Here is a 16,299-nt window from a genome sequence, read left to right as displayed (position 1 = left end):
TTGACTGTTGTGCACCTGTGTTTAATCACTCATGTTGTTTATAAAGATCTGCAAACAGAAACTCTAATATTTCAAAATGTGGGCCAGAGACGACTGTCTTATGATATTTCTTCCTGAGATATAGTTTAAATGTTATTTTATTGTGTTACACATAGGGTGACAAAATATGAAATGTTTAGCGAGAAGCCATCATGGTAACTAATAACAATTAAAACTGTAGATGTTGTTGATAACTCTTAATAATCTACAAGGTAATCCATTAACAACACTGTTTCAGGGGACAACAAACACAAGCCTTTGATTCCAAATCACATCCATTCTACACTAAACCCATACAGCAAAATGTTACACCCAGATATTGATAGGCAAACTAATGAAAACATACTACTTTGATGGTTTTGGTACTGATTTTATTTTCATTTTTTCTTTTGTCTTTGGACGATTTGTTTTAGACTGTAAAATAAAGGCATCAGACCATCTATCAACCCTGACCACATTAAGAATTTATTTCACTGGGTCATGTAGCACAAATCCTTTTATCCTTAATTACTTTTGAACAACTTGCCTTTTCATTGAGTCCATCAGTCAAACTCCAGAGAGAGAGTGACATCTTTTATTCATACCTGTAACCATCAACTTCCTTTAAATGTTTTTTGAGGGCAGTTGATCCAGATTATAATTTCTAATTAGCAGTATTGTGTGAGCTCAGTGAGCGAGTGTAGACTTGATGAAAGAACGCAACCGCCGGTGGCCAACTGCCAGAACAGCAGGTGACATGGCGATGAAGATAATGTTGGCAAAACGAGCGATGACCAGGAGAAACTCAGCTGAGGAACCGCGGTTGTAGTTGAAATAGTTGACAGAGATAATGCTGGTTCCCCAGGATGCAATGAAGAGCATTATGAGAGCAAGAATCACCTGGAGAAACGCACAGTGCAATGAATTAGGGATGAAACTCTGATCAGATATTGAGATTTGATGAAATATGTTCACACTGACTCCATTAAAAATGCTGCAAAAAGAAATGATATCCATGATTGTACCATAATCAATCCAGAGTAAACATTTTAATCTACTACTCATCTACATGATGTAAGTGGCTTCAGTGCACTTTTTACAACCGCGAAGCTTCAATCACCCTCCTCTTCCTCACCTTGGCTGCTCGTCTCTCAGCAGGCACCCGTTTTATCACAGGGGCGTCTTGCACCGAACTCCGCATCCTCCCGTGGGTGTAGAGTGTGTAAAGGGAGCCCAGGTTGGTAAAGGCCATTAGGATTATGGGAATTGTTTCATGGATCACCATAGATGTGGTGGCATAGGCCAGGCCACTGTAGCTGGAGGGAAAGTTCCACACACAGCCCAGCAGGGGGCGTGTTGTGCTGCTCACCAGCATTAGGGTCTGAGAAAGGAGCAGGAAGATGGAGGAGCCAGAACGGACAGGAAAGAGGGTGGAACATTACACTCAGCAATTTAGAGGAAGGTAGTCCTTCATTAGAAATGCGGACATCTGTCTTTTACACTTACAATGGCGTATTACTAATCTGATTGAAGTCAAAACTCAAATGCAGGACCTCAAGTGAAGTGTGCTACACTGTGGTACTGCTAGTTTACATGATTGTAGTACTTTCTGCACTGCTTGTCAAGAGAGGGAATGATGCTGTGAAAAGTCTGAATTTCCTTTGTATCAATAGGAAACATAACTTTAAATTCAGCATGTTTGTCAGGTTGGTAGAACATCCAGTATGTTTATATGTGGTATTAAACATTAACTCTTTGCTGTTTTAGGGATTTTATTTGTAAAATCCACATCAGGAAACTTTTCTCTAAACTTTAAAGGACCACATCTGTGTCTTTACAAGTTTTACTACTTTAAATACAAAGGTAACATTTTTACTGACCATTTTCTTGTTTTTTTTCCCTGTTGCAGACATCTGTTGGTTTGCATTTATTGAGTGCAATGAGATATTCAGTTATCAGTCTCTTGAGATTTGCTTGAATTTTAACATCAAGTCTACACTATTTTTTGTCAATTTTTAGATTATTGCTATAGTAGCTTCATTGATGCAGCTTATTATTAGTCTGTGCTAAATATCCTGCTAACACAAATGTCATTTCATTCACACATTTAAATTAATGCAGCCTCCTGTTGCATCAGGCCCTCACCTCTGTGCTGTTCTCGTTCCCACCAGTAGAAAAGATATGAGCAGGAATGGAGTAAATAAAGTTGAGAACCCAGATGAGACCCAGACTTAGCAGTAGTGTCTTAGGAGCGCCCCGGGGCCCGTTAAGGTTCCCGATAGTGGGAACCACACGCCTCAATGTCTGGAGGTGGAAGGCACTAAGGAAGAGTGTTGACCACACGTTGACCGATCGCAGCCACACCCAGACACCCATGAGGAACTGACACCACTCTCTGGAAGAGTACAGCTGTAAAAGAAAGTGGCGGTTGCATACTTGTCTCCTGGAGATACAAAGAGGCCTCTTTCTCCAGCCTAACATCGAATTCACCCCCTGTCTGCCCAGACAAAACTCATGTCAAAAACTTACACTTTGGTATAGACAAACGGTAAGGTAGGTGGTGCAAAAAAGTCAAATCAACATACCCTGTGAACTAACTAAAGGTTGACTGATTGGCAATCTTAAAAACTGTTGCTCTTTAAGACCACATACCTGGAGTCCCGTGTCTGAGATGACAAGCAGCGTGTTCCTCACCAGAGACACCAGCAGGTTCGACAACGCCATGTTAATGATAATGATGTCCGAGTTACGTCCCCCGCCACGGTCCTTTATTACGCTCTTACCAATCACTCCGACCACAGTGGCATTACCCATGATGCCCAGCAACACCAGGATGATGTAAAAGGCAGTTTGTGCAGGGGACACAGAGACACGGAGCCCCATCCCCACAAGCTCCGTGTCTCCGGCCTCCTCCATGAGGCTGTTCATTGCAGCCATTGTCTTTAAGACCTTGTCGATGAAGCAGTTTTAACAGGTATAAAGTCTTAAAGCTTGCTTCATTTTCAGTTTAATATCTGTCAGGTGAATACAATTCAGCCTTCATCCTCCAGCATGTTGCCAACAAGTCAGACATCAGTGTAATCACTCCGCTGGTGTTTGCAGGTGCAGTCAGCTAACCTAAGACACTCCTTCTTGGGGCCAGTGGAAGAAGGCGATGCTACCTGTGTCACGGTAAAACACCAACAGCAGAGGTGTCTGAGCTACAATCTGGTAAGACAATCCCTGTTAGGCCTGCAGAAAGCATAAAAGCAACACTGTGTTTTATGCCTTTGGGAGCTCAAGGTGCAGGTTAATGAAACACAGGAGATTAATCAGTTTCCCTGAATGAAATGTGCTTCCTTTGCAACTTCATTTGTTAGCCCATCATCATCCTAGGGCAGGGGTATTCAACTAAAATTCAAAGAGGTCCGGTTAGAGAAAATTTCCTAAAGCAAAGGTCCGGAACATCATAATGTCATAACGTTATGATTTGTGTGATATATATACTGAAGTAGCCTAGTAGTTGTATCAACATCTGCATGTAATCAACATCTGATCAAAAAAAAAAAGAATCAAAAATTCAAAAACATTTCGACAGTATTTATTGTCACTTAACATTAAACCAGGCAGATTTGAATTTAAAAATGAAATAGAGAAAATAAAATGTTTTTTGAAAAATTGTGCATTATAAAAGAAAGTGTTTAATTTTAGAAAAAGTAAAAGTGAAGCAACAGCTTGAATATTCCTTTTTCTTTGTTAACTTTCACATCTTTCACAACAGTCTCAACTAATTTGAAAATAACAGCTGAACAGTTATACAGTTTCTCTTTCTTTCCCTCTTTTCCCACTCTCCACACTTTTTGTTGTTCAGTTTCTCCCTGCCTTTCGCTCACTCTCCTCTCCGTCTTCTCGCCCTGTATCGCTTCTTTCTTTTTCTATCTTTCTAACTTTCTAATTTTCTATCGTCTCTCCGTTCGCTTCTCACTCCTCCTCTGACTGCAGTCAGAGTTGCTAAGTTTATCGTCCGCAATGCAGAGATGCGACTGGCTGGGTAGCATCACGTGGGATGGCTTAACTCGCATGCAATTGGTTTGTGCGTTTCCTGAGCCGCTAAACCGGTGCCGTAAAGACTAGAAAAGTTGCGCCGGTTAAAATATAAGTGTCCCGTCAAAATTTGAAATCCCTTAATAATTTACTGGTTATAGGTCCGGGTCCGTATAGGACGGTGTCTGGGTCCGGACTCGGACCGCGGTCCGCCTGTTAGTGACCCCTGTCCTAGGGGAAGTGGAAGCCTTTTTGTTTGCATGCATTTATGTTCTTGATGGAGAAAAAAAACAATGATAGCCCTTCAATCTTGTCTTGAATTTATGTCACCATGCCAGAAGTGGGCTCCAATAGGAAAGGAAACCTACTAACTCTTGTTCCTTTCCTAAAAGAAATCAGTTTACCTTCAAATCACTTTTGCAGTAGTAAATCACGTTGTGTTCCCCTCTCACTGAGCGTTCACAAACAACAAAGGTCCCAAATCAAATCAGTCAATAACATGAAAAACAAGCCTGTTTTTTACACATTCAAAATTCACCAAATTTCCACTAACACTAGATATGCTGTCATCAAAATTGATCAGGGCTAATCTAGCCAAAGGTATGAGTCTTGCTTGGGGTGTGAGAGGTCTGGCAGTCATGTCCCATACAAGACCCCATTTGTCACAAACTGGTTTGGGGATTATTTCAAGGGGGAGTTCACACAAGCGATATTTAACAAACATCAAATACTTAAACTAAAATAATAACAGATACCAGACACCTGGGTGTTCACCTCAACCACAAACTGGACTGGACAAACCACCCCCTGCATGAGACGGTGGGGGGCTTAAGTAGCTCCTTCAGTAGCAGACTGCTGCATCCACCGTGTTAGACCGAATGGTACCGCAGGTCCTTCATCCCAACGGCTGTCAGACTGTTTAACTCCAGCATCTTATAATGTAGCACTGTGTTAATGCTGTGTTTCCTCAATTGTACATCATAGACCTATTATTATTTTTTTTTTTTGCATTAGTTATTCATGCTACTATATGCTCACATCCATTACATCTTGTGCATTTTTTTACTGTGTAAAAGTACAAACACTGTATTTATTATCCATTTTTCTGACTCGTGCAATTCTATGTTCTTATGCAATAGTTATGGTTATGCAATAGTATTTCTCCAGTGCAATTCAACATATGGCATTGGTGGATCATAAACATGGCAAATCGTTTTATAATCTGTACATAATGTACATATGCATTGTTGTTCTTTTTTATTTTTTATCCAGTATCTTTTTTATTTTTGATCCTTCTAAGCTATTTTTTAATACTGGCTGGCTGTAACAACTTAATTTTCTTGGCGTGGGATAAAAAAAGTTTTATCTGATTTTATCTTATAAACAACAAGGTGTGGAGATCTGTTGCATCAGCCATTAAAGCAGTGCATGGATGTGTGCTCTGCAAATGAATGTATGTAAACACACCAGTGTCACTAATATTTATAATAATACAACAGGTGACATCAGTGGGTACATTAATTCAAAGTAACTGTAAGTTTGGGTAAAACTTACTTGTTAAATAATAAAATGTAATTGCATCAGCTCTAATAATCCAAAAGGATCCATTTATGTCACATGAAAGGAAGGCATGAAGTTCACCATTTACTCAGTTTGCAATCTGTGAATATAGCCAATAGCCACTAGATGGCCCCATAAACAACCAAATACCAGAAAACCACTGAGTACAATGCATATTAAATGGTATTTTTTCATTTATTCATAATTATATAAAATCAAATGCTTATGGACACCGTGCAAATGTCTTTCATAGAAATATTCTTTCTCTTGTCCTTTAACTTGCGCAGAGGAACATGGGCCAGACGAGCCCGGCGATAAATTCAGTAGCACATAAATACAAAACAAGGACATTTACATTTATATCTTCACAGTACATGTTCACTGTAAGAATTGGGATACTTATGAGCATTGTACAGAAACATGAAGCTGATCCAGTGTAGCATTTACTCTTATCTGAAGAGCCAGATAACATAAAATACAACAATCATCGGCACGCTTTACAAGCACCACATGCTCTCTGCGTTTTATCACTGACAGCAATGCCAACTGTGATTGTCTGTGAGTTCACTGTGTCTTGTCAGTGTGGCATCTGACACAACGGCTAAATGTCCATCACTGTGTAAAACCAAGAGAAAAATTGATGGAACTTGTCTGTTCAGGCAAAAAAATAAACCTTTTTCTGACTCATTCATGATCGGCTTCAAAATCAAGACACTTGAAACTGTCAATATAATGAACAATACACAAAGGCCACAAATGGTACAGAACGAGCAGACATTTGGTCCTTATAAATAATCAAAATGATTCCAAACTATTTGCCAGCATGCATGAATACAGCATTGTTTTTCATTGGCCAGTTAGCTCCACCATGGTCTGCAGCCATGAAATGGATTTTGGAAAATATTTTTGCACTGTAACTGCTGTGTATAAGACAACTTTGCTATATTAATGCATTTGGATAATTTTCACAAATGAACACTGCTTTTCTAAGTTTCAAAGAATGAGCCAGTGTCTGTCAGAGCAAGCGCTAAACTAATCTGAGAAAAACATTACCAGGCAAGGTCATAGTCCTCTAACTTGGCATTTAAAGCCTCTTTAGCCTCAGGCTAATATTAGACTGGAAAAGGTAGAAGTAATTGATGCTCACGTCGGATCATCTCTTTTTCAGCCTTTTAAATGAATAATGACATGAGAAAGAAATGCAATTCAACCTGATTATCAGGCTCCTGTAGTTAAGCTACTCAGGTCGCAGTTTATCAGTACTTGTATTTCTACTTGCATTGCATTAGCTTTAGCTCTACATTTCATATCGAAGATGCTGTGTGATTTAATTCCCCAAAGACTTTAAATAAGCAGTTTTCATACAATTTCAAGTAAATACACCTGTATCTATGTAACAGTACAATTTAAGAGTAGCCTGATATAACAGACTGTTAATCCTAATAATAATGATGATTTTTGATACAACAGTTCCTCACACAAACAGTGAAGTTACCTGTGTACTCTTAACTGAACAAATGTGTGAGCCTTCCTGCAAATTTGGTGATTTTCATTTGCGGGAAAAAGAAATTCTGCCACATTAGTTGAACCATTGTGAGGACAGAGGGCTGGGATGGTGTGATAAAGCCTTTTCTGTCACTTTAAGATGAAAATTTTAACTTAAATTAGTAATTTTGAAGAATTTCATTTTAAATAACACAATGGTGATTGAGCCCGTGGCTCACTGCTGACAGACCTTGTATGTGCAGTATTATGAACTGTCTGTGGTAACATTCTTTTCCATCACTCAGCAGTGGTTGGTCCATCAGGGAGGGTAGGTGGAGCTAACGCAACAGACCTGTTATTCTACTCATTTTTATGGTCTCTGGTAAAATTATGAGTAAATGCTTAGCATAGCTGAACAAACGTTGATGACTACAGATGATGAAACTTCAATCAAAACAAGTGCAAAGCCAAAGATGTCAGACGGGTGACGCTGTTTGGATCTCTGCGCAGTGAGGTCCAACAACACACCTGCAATTATATCTTATCGCCAAAGGTGCTGCCAAAGAGGACGAAATGGAGATCTTCGAGATTGTTAGAAATAATATTCAGTCCTCCACAAGGTATCTAGTGCATACAGCACTTAACATGCTTGATTTCACCTTTATTTTTTGCTTCAGCTGCCTGATAGTTGCAGACTCTGGTTGTTAACCCCACTGGCTGGAATCTATCAGAGAGAACAGGCAGAGATGGGACATTATGTTTCCTCTAATGAACCAAACCTGCTATTGATGAACATAATTGTAGAAACTGAGAAAAAAAAAAAGTAGATACTAATATTCAGCTCAGCCAACCTGAGTGTCTCTCTGCAGTGCAGCAAATCCCATCTCCTCGGCCAGAGCTGTAGACCGGGGACACACACACTCGACTGCTCGGTGCGAGGTGTGTGAGCTGTGTTGAATGAGAGGTAGGAGGCAGGTAGACAGAGGAGATGGAGGGCTTTGAGGAGGAGCTGAGTGAGTTTTCTCTCTCCCAGCTCAGCCAGTAGCCTTTCAAGCCTTCCTGATGGGCCTGCCACGCCACCCGCACCTCCTGACGCTGCACCGGGGTCAGCTGAAGGTCGGCCAGGGCAGGCAGAACTGCAAAAGGAAGAAAAACTTAGAGAGGAGATTTCAATGGCCTGGTCTAGTGAAACTCATACATCATCAAATGAGTAATTCACAAAATAACTCTAAAGGTCAGCTCTCAATAAATAGAAATAAACAGAACAAACTGAACACTTTGACCAAAGACAACTAAATTACCTTGAAGGAGGAACAACTGGAAGACACAAGCTCACACTTACACACACAGACATGGTGATCAAACGTCAAACTGAAAGCATACCCTCTTGAGTGCATGCCCTCACAGACATGGCTCTTTCCTTTCCATTCACATGCAGAGCGCTGACTGTGACCAGGTACTGAGAGCCTGGCTCCAGGCCGGTCAGTAAGGTGGAGTTCTGCCGTCTGTTTAACATCACGGTCTTGACATGTCCACTTGGAATAGTTCCGTACTCCACCGTATATCTCTGCACTCGAGTCGGCTGCAGGGGACCCCAGCTCACACGGACCTGACGAGGGCCAGAGTCTGACACGGAGACCACTGCAGGGCTTAAAACATCTGAGGGGAGTGCAGGCAGAGGGGGGCAAAAGACAAAGATGATATGAGGACTACCATCAGCAAATTTAGGTGAACAATAGTGGAATTAGCACCTGTTGTACAAATCAGGGGTTGTGTGTGTTGTTGCAAATGAAATACACTTAATAAAAACTTTAAATGCACAGGAAACAGTAAATGGCTCCCTCCAGTTTGGAAAGTCAAACATCTACAATTCTCTGAAAACTGAGATAAGAAGATTATAAAAATGATTGAAACTTAATGGACCTCAAGCTGAGATTGTTTCGTCCACTATTTCTCTCAAGTTCTTCCTGTCTTTTCCTTTTTCGCCATAAGTGCATGACAGGATTCTAAAAACACTTGTATTTAAAGGGGGAAATCCCCTTCAAATCCTCTCACCAGGAAGCGTGGTGAAGTTAACAGACAATGTGTTGAACAGCATCTGGTTGGACTCTGGGCGGAGGGAAGCTGTGTAGGTGGTATCAGGGTGCAGGTTGGTCAGCTCTACCCGGCTGGAGTCCCCTGGGGGAATGCGTTTGGTCTCAGGGTCCGTTTTTCCCACAGAGTTATACCGGAGTTCATAGTAACCTCTGCCTGCCTTCAGAACAGGACGCCACTGCAGCACAGCACTGTGGGAAGTCAAGTTAACCACTTGCAGCCGTTCTGCACGAATGATTTCTATAGACAAGACAAGAGGAAAGAGAGAGGCAAAGCGACATAAAATATAGAGACTGAAGTGAATAGAGTGCCATAATTACTTTTTTCTTCTTCTGTGCTAATCCTCATATTTGAAACACACACACACACACACGCACACGCACACACACACACACACACACACACACACACGCACACACACATACTGATGATGGCCTCCCTCAGGTCCTCCGTGATGATTTCAATGTTATCTATATCCACAGAGTAGAGGTGAGACTCCAGAGGTGGTGTCACTGCACGTTGTAACACCTGGTAGTTGCCATGTACTGTAGACACAGCTAACACAGAAACTCCCTGCGCCTTCAGCTCAGACATCAGCTTGTCCACGTCTCCAGGCTGCGCACCATCTGTCAGCCACAGCAGTATCCTTGGCACATTCTCTGCTGTCTTGGTGAGAAGCTGCTGGGCCACCCTGAGCGCCGCCTCGGTGTTGGTATCTCCCTGCAGCTGGCTGACAGTCCGTAGAGCTTTCTGCAGACTTCGCTGATTGTTGTGGACTTCAAGGCCAAACTCCAGGTGAGGGTTTGTCCCCACCTGCAGCAGCCCGACTCTCACGTGCCCACGGCCCAAGGAGAAGGGGCGAAGCAGCTCGGTGGTGAAGAGCAACATGCGTGAGAACTCGTAGTTTGCAACACTTCCTGAAGAGTCCAGTAGGATCAGAATATCCCCTTCACAGCAGTTTAACACTGTGCACAACAGGAGGAAAAAAACAAGATGGTCATTTCAGTTCGTGGGTGTGGAGCTCATTTCATTAGTGTTTTGATCGACAGGTTGAATAGTTATCATTTCTCACATTTATGCCATCATACAGCATCCAAACCTGCTTGACGTGATATTTTTTGGGCACAAATAGTTCAGAACAACATTCACGTATTATCACCTCCAATGTTGATATACTGTATTTATGAGCAATGCTGCTTATTTACACATTACTTATACATCCACGAGATACAAACCAACAAAAGCATATTCACCTTCCTTTTAGCTCTTCAGCTGCTAAATGCTGCACTTTGTTCACCAGCTAGTTTCTAATTGTCTGCTGGGTGAAGCTGGGTCGGTTGCAGACAGTGTGTTTTTAGAGCTTTTAGCACAGCTGCCTACTGGGACTGAAAACAGTGCCACAGTAAAGCTGTGGGCCGGAAAGCTAAAACAATTAGCTGAAAACGCTCCACCGAACTGAGGGAAACTGCAGAGTCAGGCTTCTCTGTGGGCTCCTCACGACAAGCAGCCACTTTTGAAATACACTTTGGTGTATGTGAAAAGTTCATTTGATCCATAAATAAATTGGTAATAGCAGCTTTAAAGTACAGCTTCAATTTCCCCCTTTTTAAACACTGGATCAAGGCACAGACCGGCAAGTAATTAATGGTTAATGTGGAATTCTCATAAAACATGGTGATGAATCACTCCATCATGACTACATTAATATCTAAGTCATATAAAAAAAGGGACACTGATTTAAGGTTCCTTTGGCAAGACTGGTCTTATTAATGCCACCGATGCCATCACTGTCCTTGGGGAAGCATTAATATAAAGAATGAAAGGCAGTAACAGGTATATGAGGTGTCCTGTTGCAGGCACAACACTGACATCCTGAGAACAATCTGCTGCGCTGCTCACACTCTATCAAAGCATGTCACAAAATATTGCACTGAGAAAACTTTCAATGGAGTTACAGCAGAGAATTTATGACAGCAAGGATTCAGAGAATTGGTCACAAGAGTCGATTCATCATATGAAACCGGAGTGAGATTTACATTGTGATAAAAACAGTAACAAAAAAAAGCAGCTTAGAGAGGAAAAGAGAAAGCACTTCCCTCATCTGGGGATCTCTCCAAAGAATGAACACAATCAGGTTTTCTCCATCTTCACCTTTCATCATTTCTCAGAGGCAGTTATGTTCCAGCTTGTCCTCAAAAAGTCGTCTTGGTGAAATCATTTTCAATAAAAAGAATCAATTCTACCTACAAGCACCATCCTGCACGATCAGATATGTGTCCAATACATTTGGTGACTCACTCATCTGTTCCTCCTAGAAACCACTCTGTGCACTCTGCGTGTGGCTTTTAGTACATCTGGGGCCCGTAGTTCATGAAATAGTGGTCTTACATCACCTTTTATAAATGACTAATACACTGACCTTAGTTCTTATAATAATTTGGATTGGATTGGATCAGATCAAATAATAGTATTACAAGAAACGCAAATATTAAATAATGAAGCTGAAGAATATCCAAAATATATATATTTCCCATTTCTTTGACAGGTATTGCCATGTCACAATTTTAGTGGAAATGATAATTTTTGCTTAATGATAAAAATGATGATGATGCTATTTTTGCTGGGGTCTGTACCAAACAAACAAGTTCCCTTATGGCTGGACAATATGATTTATAGGCCTGAGAATTTCTGCAGCACCACAATGCTTCATTTATAATGGTATGTTGTGACACATTTAACCTTTATTAAAAAAAAACTGCAGCTCCTGCACTTAGCCATACTGGGATTTCGATAATGCTTCCTTTTAGTTGCTCATCCCTAATGTGTGTGCTGTATGACACACATAGACTCTTTCCTCATAGTCCCCTACATAATATAGACATCTGCTTTATTGGCCCACTTCTTCCATATCGTTCACACTTCTCTGTATTTTCCATTTGCAGCTCCTCTGCTGAACACACCCTTTATTTCACTGCAGCAATGGTCTATAATCATTAAACTTTTATAGCGAGGCAGAAAATAAGCAGCAGGAAAATAAACTGGTGGAGAGGAAATGAGGGAGAACAGCGCAATCAGACGAAGAGGTGTCAGCCAACGTCTTAATGAAACACAGATAACTTACAGAGATTACAAGAGAAGGGATGCTATGGGGGGGAGGCAGAAGCATCAAGAAAGTGAAAGCTCTGAGGGAATTTAGATATATTTATATATATATATATACATGTGGCAAAGGGGAGAAGCTGAAAGGGGAAATGAGGCAGAGAACACAGAAATGAGACAGAAAGATGAGGGGAAATAGCTGGATAGCTGGAGTTGTTGATGGAGATGTAGAGTAATTGCCTCATCTTTGCATTCCTCACAGCAAAAGTGCATGTGAATATGTATATGCATGTGAGAGACAGAGTGAGATTTGAGCATGTCATCTGTCATTTATCTGGTTTCATGCAGTGCCAAGGCCATATGTTATAGTGCAGAGCTGCACAGATGAATGAAAAATATGTTAATGCTTCCTGTGAAGTTTGCTGAGAGCACTATCAACATGCACTGGCATCAAACAGACAGATGGTAGACTATCCCGTCTGTGTTGGATCAAAATCAACGCAGTCTACTTCTAAACTCTTGATCATCAGAAACATTTTACACATAAACTGTATGTGGCTCTGCTGCCTTTTTAAATGTTTGCAGATTTCCAGCAGAAAAGTGAAACCACAAATTAATTAAAAATTCCACACATTCCGTGTGGGCTTCTTTCTTTGTGGAGGGGATCTCTAACTTAGCCAATAAGTCAAAAAATATTGACTTTTAATTAGCTGTGGCCACCTGTATGCACCACAACCTTCTCTACGTCAGCATGGAGGACAAAGCTCCTACTGTCCTTAAACATACAGCGATGGACTGTTTCTCATGAAGAATGCAACATGAACAATGAAGAGCTCACCTGCATTACTCAGCTAATGCAGAGGATTCAACTTTAGTTTAGCACTGCGTGTAACAGCACCAATTTTGTCTGGTCTCTTCAGCTCCCTTTTTAAGTCTTTATGACATGACATGGCTGATTTATTGGTTCTCTGTGCAGTGTGCTTACTGTATCCTTGTATATAGATATCTTCCATTTCTTATTAATCACAGGAAGTACTACATGCTTGCAAAAGTGGTATAATGTCTTCTGCAGCTCTGCAGGGGCGCTGACAGGTCAGAGAAAATAACCCTGATGATGTCACAATGATGTCATCAGGGTTATCCCACCTTGGGCTTGGAGACTACAACATTCCAACAGAAAGCCTGTGTTATGAACTGAGGGCGTGGAGAAAGATGTGGCTGTTCATCAGGTAGGGATTTGCAGTTGAATTATGAGAAATGTAAGATTCAGGGTTTTTGGACTTTTCTGGTCCCACACTGTAAGACCTAAAGGTTAGGATATCTCAACCTTCGCTGCAACCATTTTGACCCCTCTTTCTTATTTTTAATGAGTCTCTGAACTGCAGTGTCCAGAGCTGGTGGACACGGCCTTTACTTGCATATGTTTCCGTAAATTGTTTGAGGTCAAGTTTGGCTGTGGTATTTCCAGTGGCGTCATACTTTGGAAGAGATGACGTTTTCCATAGCTTGTTACAGTTAATACACCCTGATAATTTGTTCCATAGGAAGTCACAAAAACAACTTCAGTCCAGTTCAGCCACCTGACTGCTTTTCCAGTTTAAACCTATGAAAGAAACCTGCACCAGCAGTGGTCCACAAAGTATTTTTAATTAAGTGAAAGTGTCACATTTTCTAAGATTTATCCATTAGAAGTCATAGTCCTGCATTCAAAATCCTTGAAAGTACTGAACTATTATGGTACAGAATGTATCGAAAGTAAAAGTACTTATTATGCAGGAACATGTCCCTATGAGTGTTACATATTATACTAAGGTGAATTATTATTACTATTACTATATTCGTCTTCTTCTTCCTCCTCTATTCGTATTCTTATTCTTCTCATTATTCTCTATATTTTACTGTTGGGAATTTGAATCTGTAGCACTGCATCATATTTTATACAGTGAGTGTGTGTAAAAAATCATAATCTGGCAAGTAATGACAAAGTGTGGTGGAGAGGAAGCAGAGCAGCGTTATATTTAAATGTTCAAGTAAAGTCCAAGTACTTCAAAAGCTGTACTGAAGAATAAAGTAAATGTTCTGTGATCCAATAAAGAAACAGCAAACAATCTGTTCATATTGCAGCCTATAAAAGTGATTATTTACACCCACTGGGATTATTACAGACCATTTTATTGATTAGATCATAAACCATATAAGAAGACACACCCATTACATTTCCTGAATTAAAAATAATGAAATAGTGTTATGCAATGTACCACCACACAATAACACTGTCCATGTGACAACTTGTTCAAACCAGCCCGTCTGCGGAAATGATCCCGGCCTGTTGCTACATATTAGAAATGTCAGTGATTGTTCACCCGCATTGCTTTCTGCCACCCTGTGGTGTACTGTGCTTCAACTCACCCAACAATTCACAGCAAACCTTCAGATACTTTACTCACTATAAGGGGACAGTTTTGTGAGTGTATGCCTTAACTGTAATGTTCACCATCAAGGAGAAACACGTTTTTTCTGAAGGTTCAACTCTCAGCCCAGACTCCATTTACAAAAAATCTAATTTTTCTCAAACACCCCCGAGGAGGAAGGACAGCGCAACTTGTCAGCTTTGTATTTGTGTATTCGGTCTGTGTTTGGCTCACGTTTCATTCGGCCCTATATACCGGTTCTGTTCATATCTGTGGTGTACCTTATGTTATCAACTCACCTGTGGCAGGTACACGAATTTGCATGTTGCTCCACTGCAACATCGCCCAGAGAAGAACACAGCGAAGTAAAAATGTCTTCATCCTTTCTGAGCACCATTCAAAAAACTATGAATTTGATCAGAAACAGCACAGGCAGGTGAAATAACCAACACCACTTCTTCCGTCAGCGGCTCCCATCGCACAGATTCCTGTCTCTAATGGTCCAGGCTGTCTTATTGTGCACCTCTGTCGCCTCTTTAGCGGAGTTTCAGTTTCAGTCATCCAGACTTTTCCGCAGCAAACACCTGCGTCATGCGTGCTCCTCATGCAGCACAGTATGTTTGCGCGGTGCACTTATTTCCTGTAATGTTAGAATAGTGCTCTCCCAGTCCGTTAAATGGTCTCAGTTTCAAGTCCAGATTACTCCTCCTCCTCTAGCTGGTGAGCCAGGAAATAAAATCATTGTCAACTTTTCTTTGATGAGACTTTTAAGGACAAATGCTTTTTTGATGCTGGCTGTTTCTCCACTTCCTCCTGTACTCTAATTCTGCAGTCCAGGGGTCACCACCACACTCACTGGACATGGACACCCATGAGAAAGACAGAAAATCTCACCATAATCATGCCAGAAGTGTATGTCTGCTGTGGCTGCAAGAAGAATGATCTCATCAGTTTTCCCCACACATTATCTTGTGCTGGAGGGATTACAGTGAAAGTGATCTGACCTTCATTTTCTCTGGGGACACCCTCAAAGCCCCTCAGGCTGACCACAAAACTGGACCCCACTTTGTGAAACTGTAACAGGGCAAGACACCCATTTGGATGAAGCAGCGTCAGTGGAAAACTGTTCAGCCGGTCCATTAGACAGGATTACAGTAAATACCACAGCTGCCACTTATCAGTAAGATAACTTGGATCAACTGCAGTCTATTCACATGCATTTATTGCAGTTGATTACAATGTCTCTGCCTCCCCTCGGTGTGTGTGCCTGTGTGTGTCACCAGATAAAGATAAAAGGCTTAATAAATGGAGGGCACTGATTAATGTGCCCTCTTGATATGAGAGACTCCTGCATGTGCCCGCTGCTAAAATGTAGTGCCTGTTACTTGAGTGGAAATAATATGGATGATCAGTTTGTTTGTACTGTGTATGACTGTCTTTTTGTTTGTTTGTTTTTCAGTGCAGGCTGGGGCAGAGGTGGGATGGTGAGATGGAGGCAGATAGTAGAAAGATAATGTTTTAAAGAGGGCATATCTAGATTCTGCCTTTTGATAGATGACATGAAACACTTTTTCTTACCAGGCAGGTGCCTCTGCAGAAGTTCAGTATG

General features: G+C 41.1%; 2 protein-coding genes across 2 annotated transcripts; both read right to left on the bottom strand.

Annotated features, from left to right (window-relative positions):
* Window positions 1-705: 705 nt before the first annotated feature.
* On the bottom strand, window positions 706-2,946 carry ora3.1 (olfactory receptor class A related 3, tandem duplicate 1). The gene is made up of 4 exons (XM_076749629.1): window positions 2,671-2,946; window positions 2,164-2,427; window positions 1,154-1,399; window positions 706-918 (listed from the first exon to the last, which is right to left on the bottom strand). Exons 1-4 carry the CDS (start codon window positions 2,944-2,946, stop codon window positions 706-708), a joined length of 999 nt encoding a protein of 332 aa, XP_076605744.1.
* Window positions 2,947-5,801: 2,855 nt separating this feature from the next.
* Window positions 5,802-15,334, bottom strand: LOC143331744 (von Willebrand factor A domain-containing protein 1-like). The gene is made up of 6 exons (XM_076748886.1): window positions 14,990-15,334; window positions 9,606-10,145; window positions 9,142-9,420; window positions 8,470-8,745; window positions 7,938-8,222; window positions 5,802-7,810 (listed from the first exon to the last, which is right to left on the bottom strand). Exons 1-6 carry the CDS (start codon window positions 15,069-15,071, stop codon window positions 7,791-7,793), a joined length of 1,482 nt encoding a protein of 493 aa, XP_076605001.1. The 5' UTR covers window positions 15,072-15,334; the 3' UTR covers window positions 5,802-7,790.
* Window positions 15,335-16,299: the final 965 nt, after the last annotated feature.

This window comes from Chaetodon auriga, chromosome 2, assembly GCF_051107435.1.
Source record: "Chaetodon auriga isolate fChaAug3 chromosome 2, fChaAug3.hap1, whole genome shotgun sequence".
NCBI classification, from domain to species: Eukaryota; Metazoa; Chordata; class Actinopteri; order Chaetodontiformes; family Chaetodontidae; genus Chaetodon; species Chaetodon auriga.
This window is presented reverse-complemented; position numbering and strand designations above follow the sequence as displayed.

What these genes read in the sequence shown, in the direction of transcription:
- LOC143331744 (XM_076748886.1), bottom strand. Translation starts at nt 15,071, where the DNA reads ATGAAGACATTTTTACTTCGCTGTGTTCTTCTCTGGGCGATGTTGCAG. An exon ending in CCTGAGGGAGGCCATCATCA is followed by an intron (nt 9,421 to 9,605) that starts GTATGTGTGTGT and finishes TCTTGTCTATAG; the next exon opens with AAATCATTCGTGCAGAACGG. An exon ending in GAGGGCATGCACTCAAGAGG is followed by an intron (nt 8,223 to 8,469) that starts GTATGCTTTCAG and finishes TTCCTTTTGCAG; the next exon opens with TTCTGCCTGCCCTGGCCGAC.
- ora3.1 (XM_076749629.1), bottom strand. Translation starts at nt 2,946, where the DNA reads ATGAACAGCCTCATGGAGGAGGCCGGAGACACGGAGCTTGTGGGGATG. An exon ending in TCTCAGACACGGGACTCCAG is followed by an intron (nt 2,428 to 2,670) that starts GTATGTGGTCTT and finishes TTTCTTTTACAG; the next exon opens with CTGTACTCTTCCAGAGAGTG. An exon ending in CTGAGAGACGAGCAGCCAAG is followed by an intron (nt 919 to 1,153) that starts GTGAGGAAGAGG and finishes GCGTTTCTCCAG; the next exon opens with GTGATTCTTGCTCTCATAAT.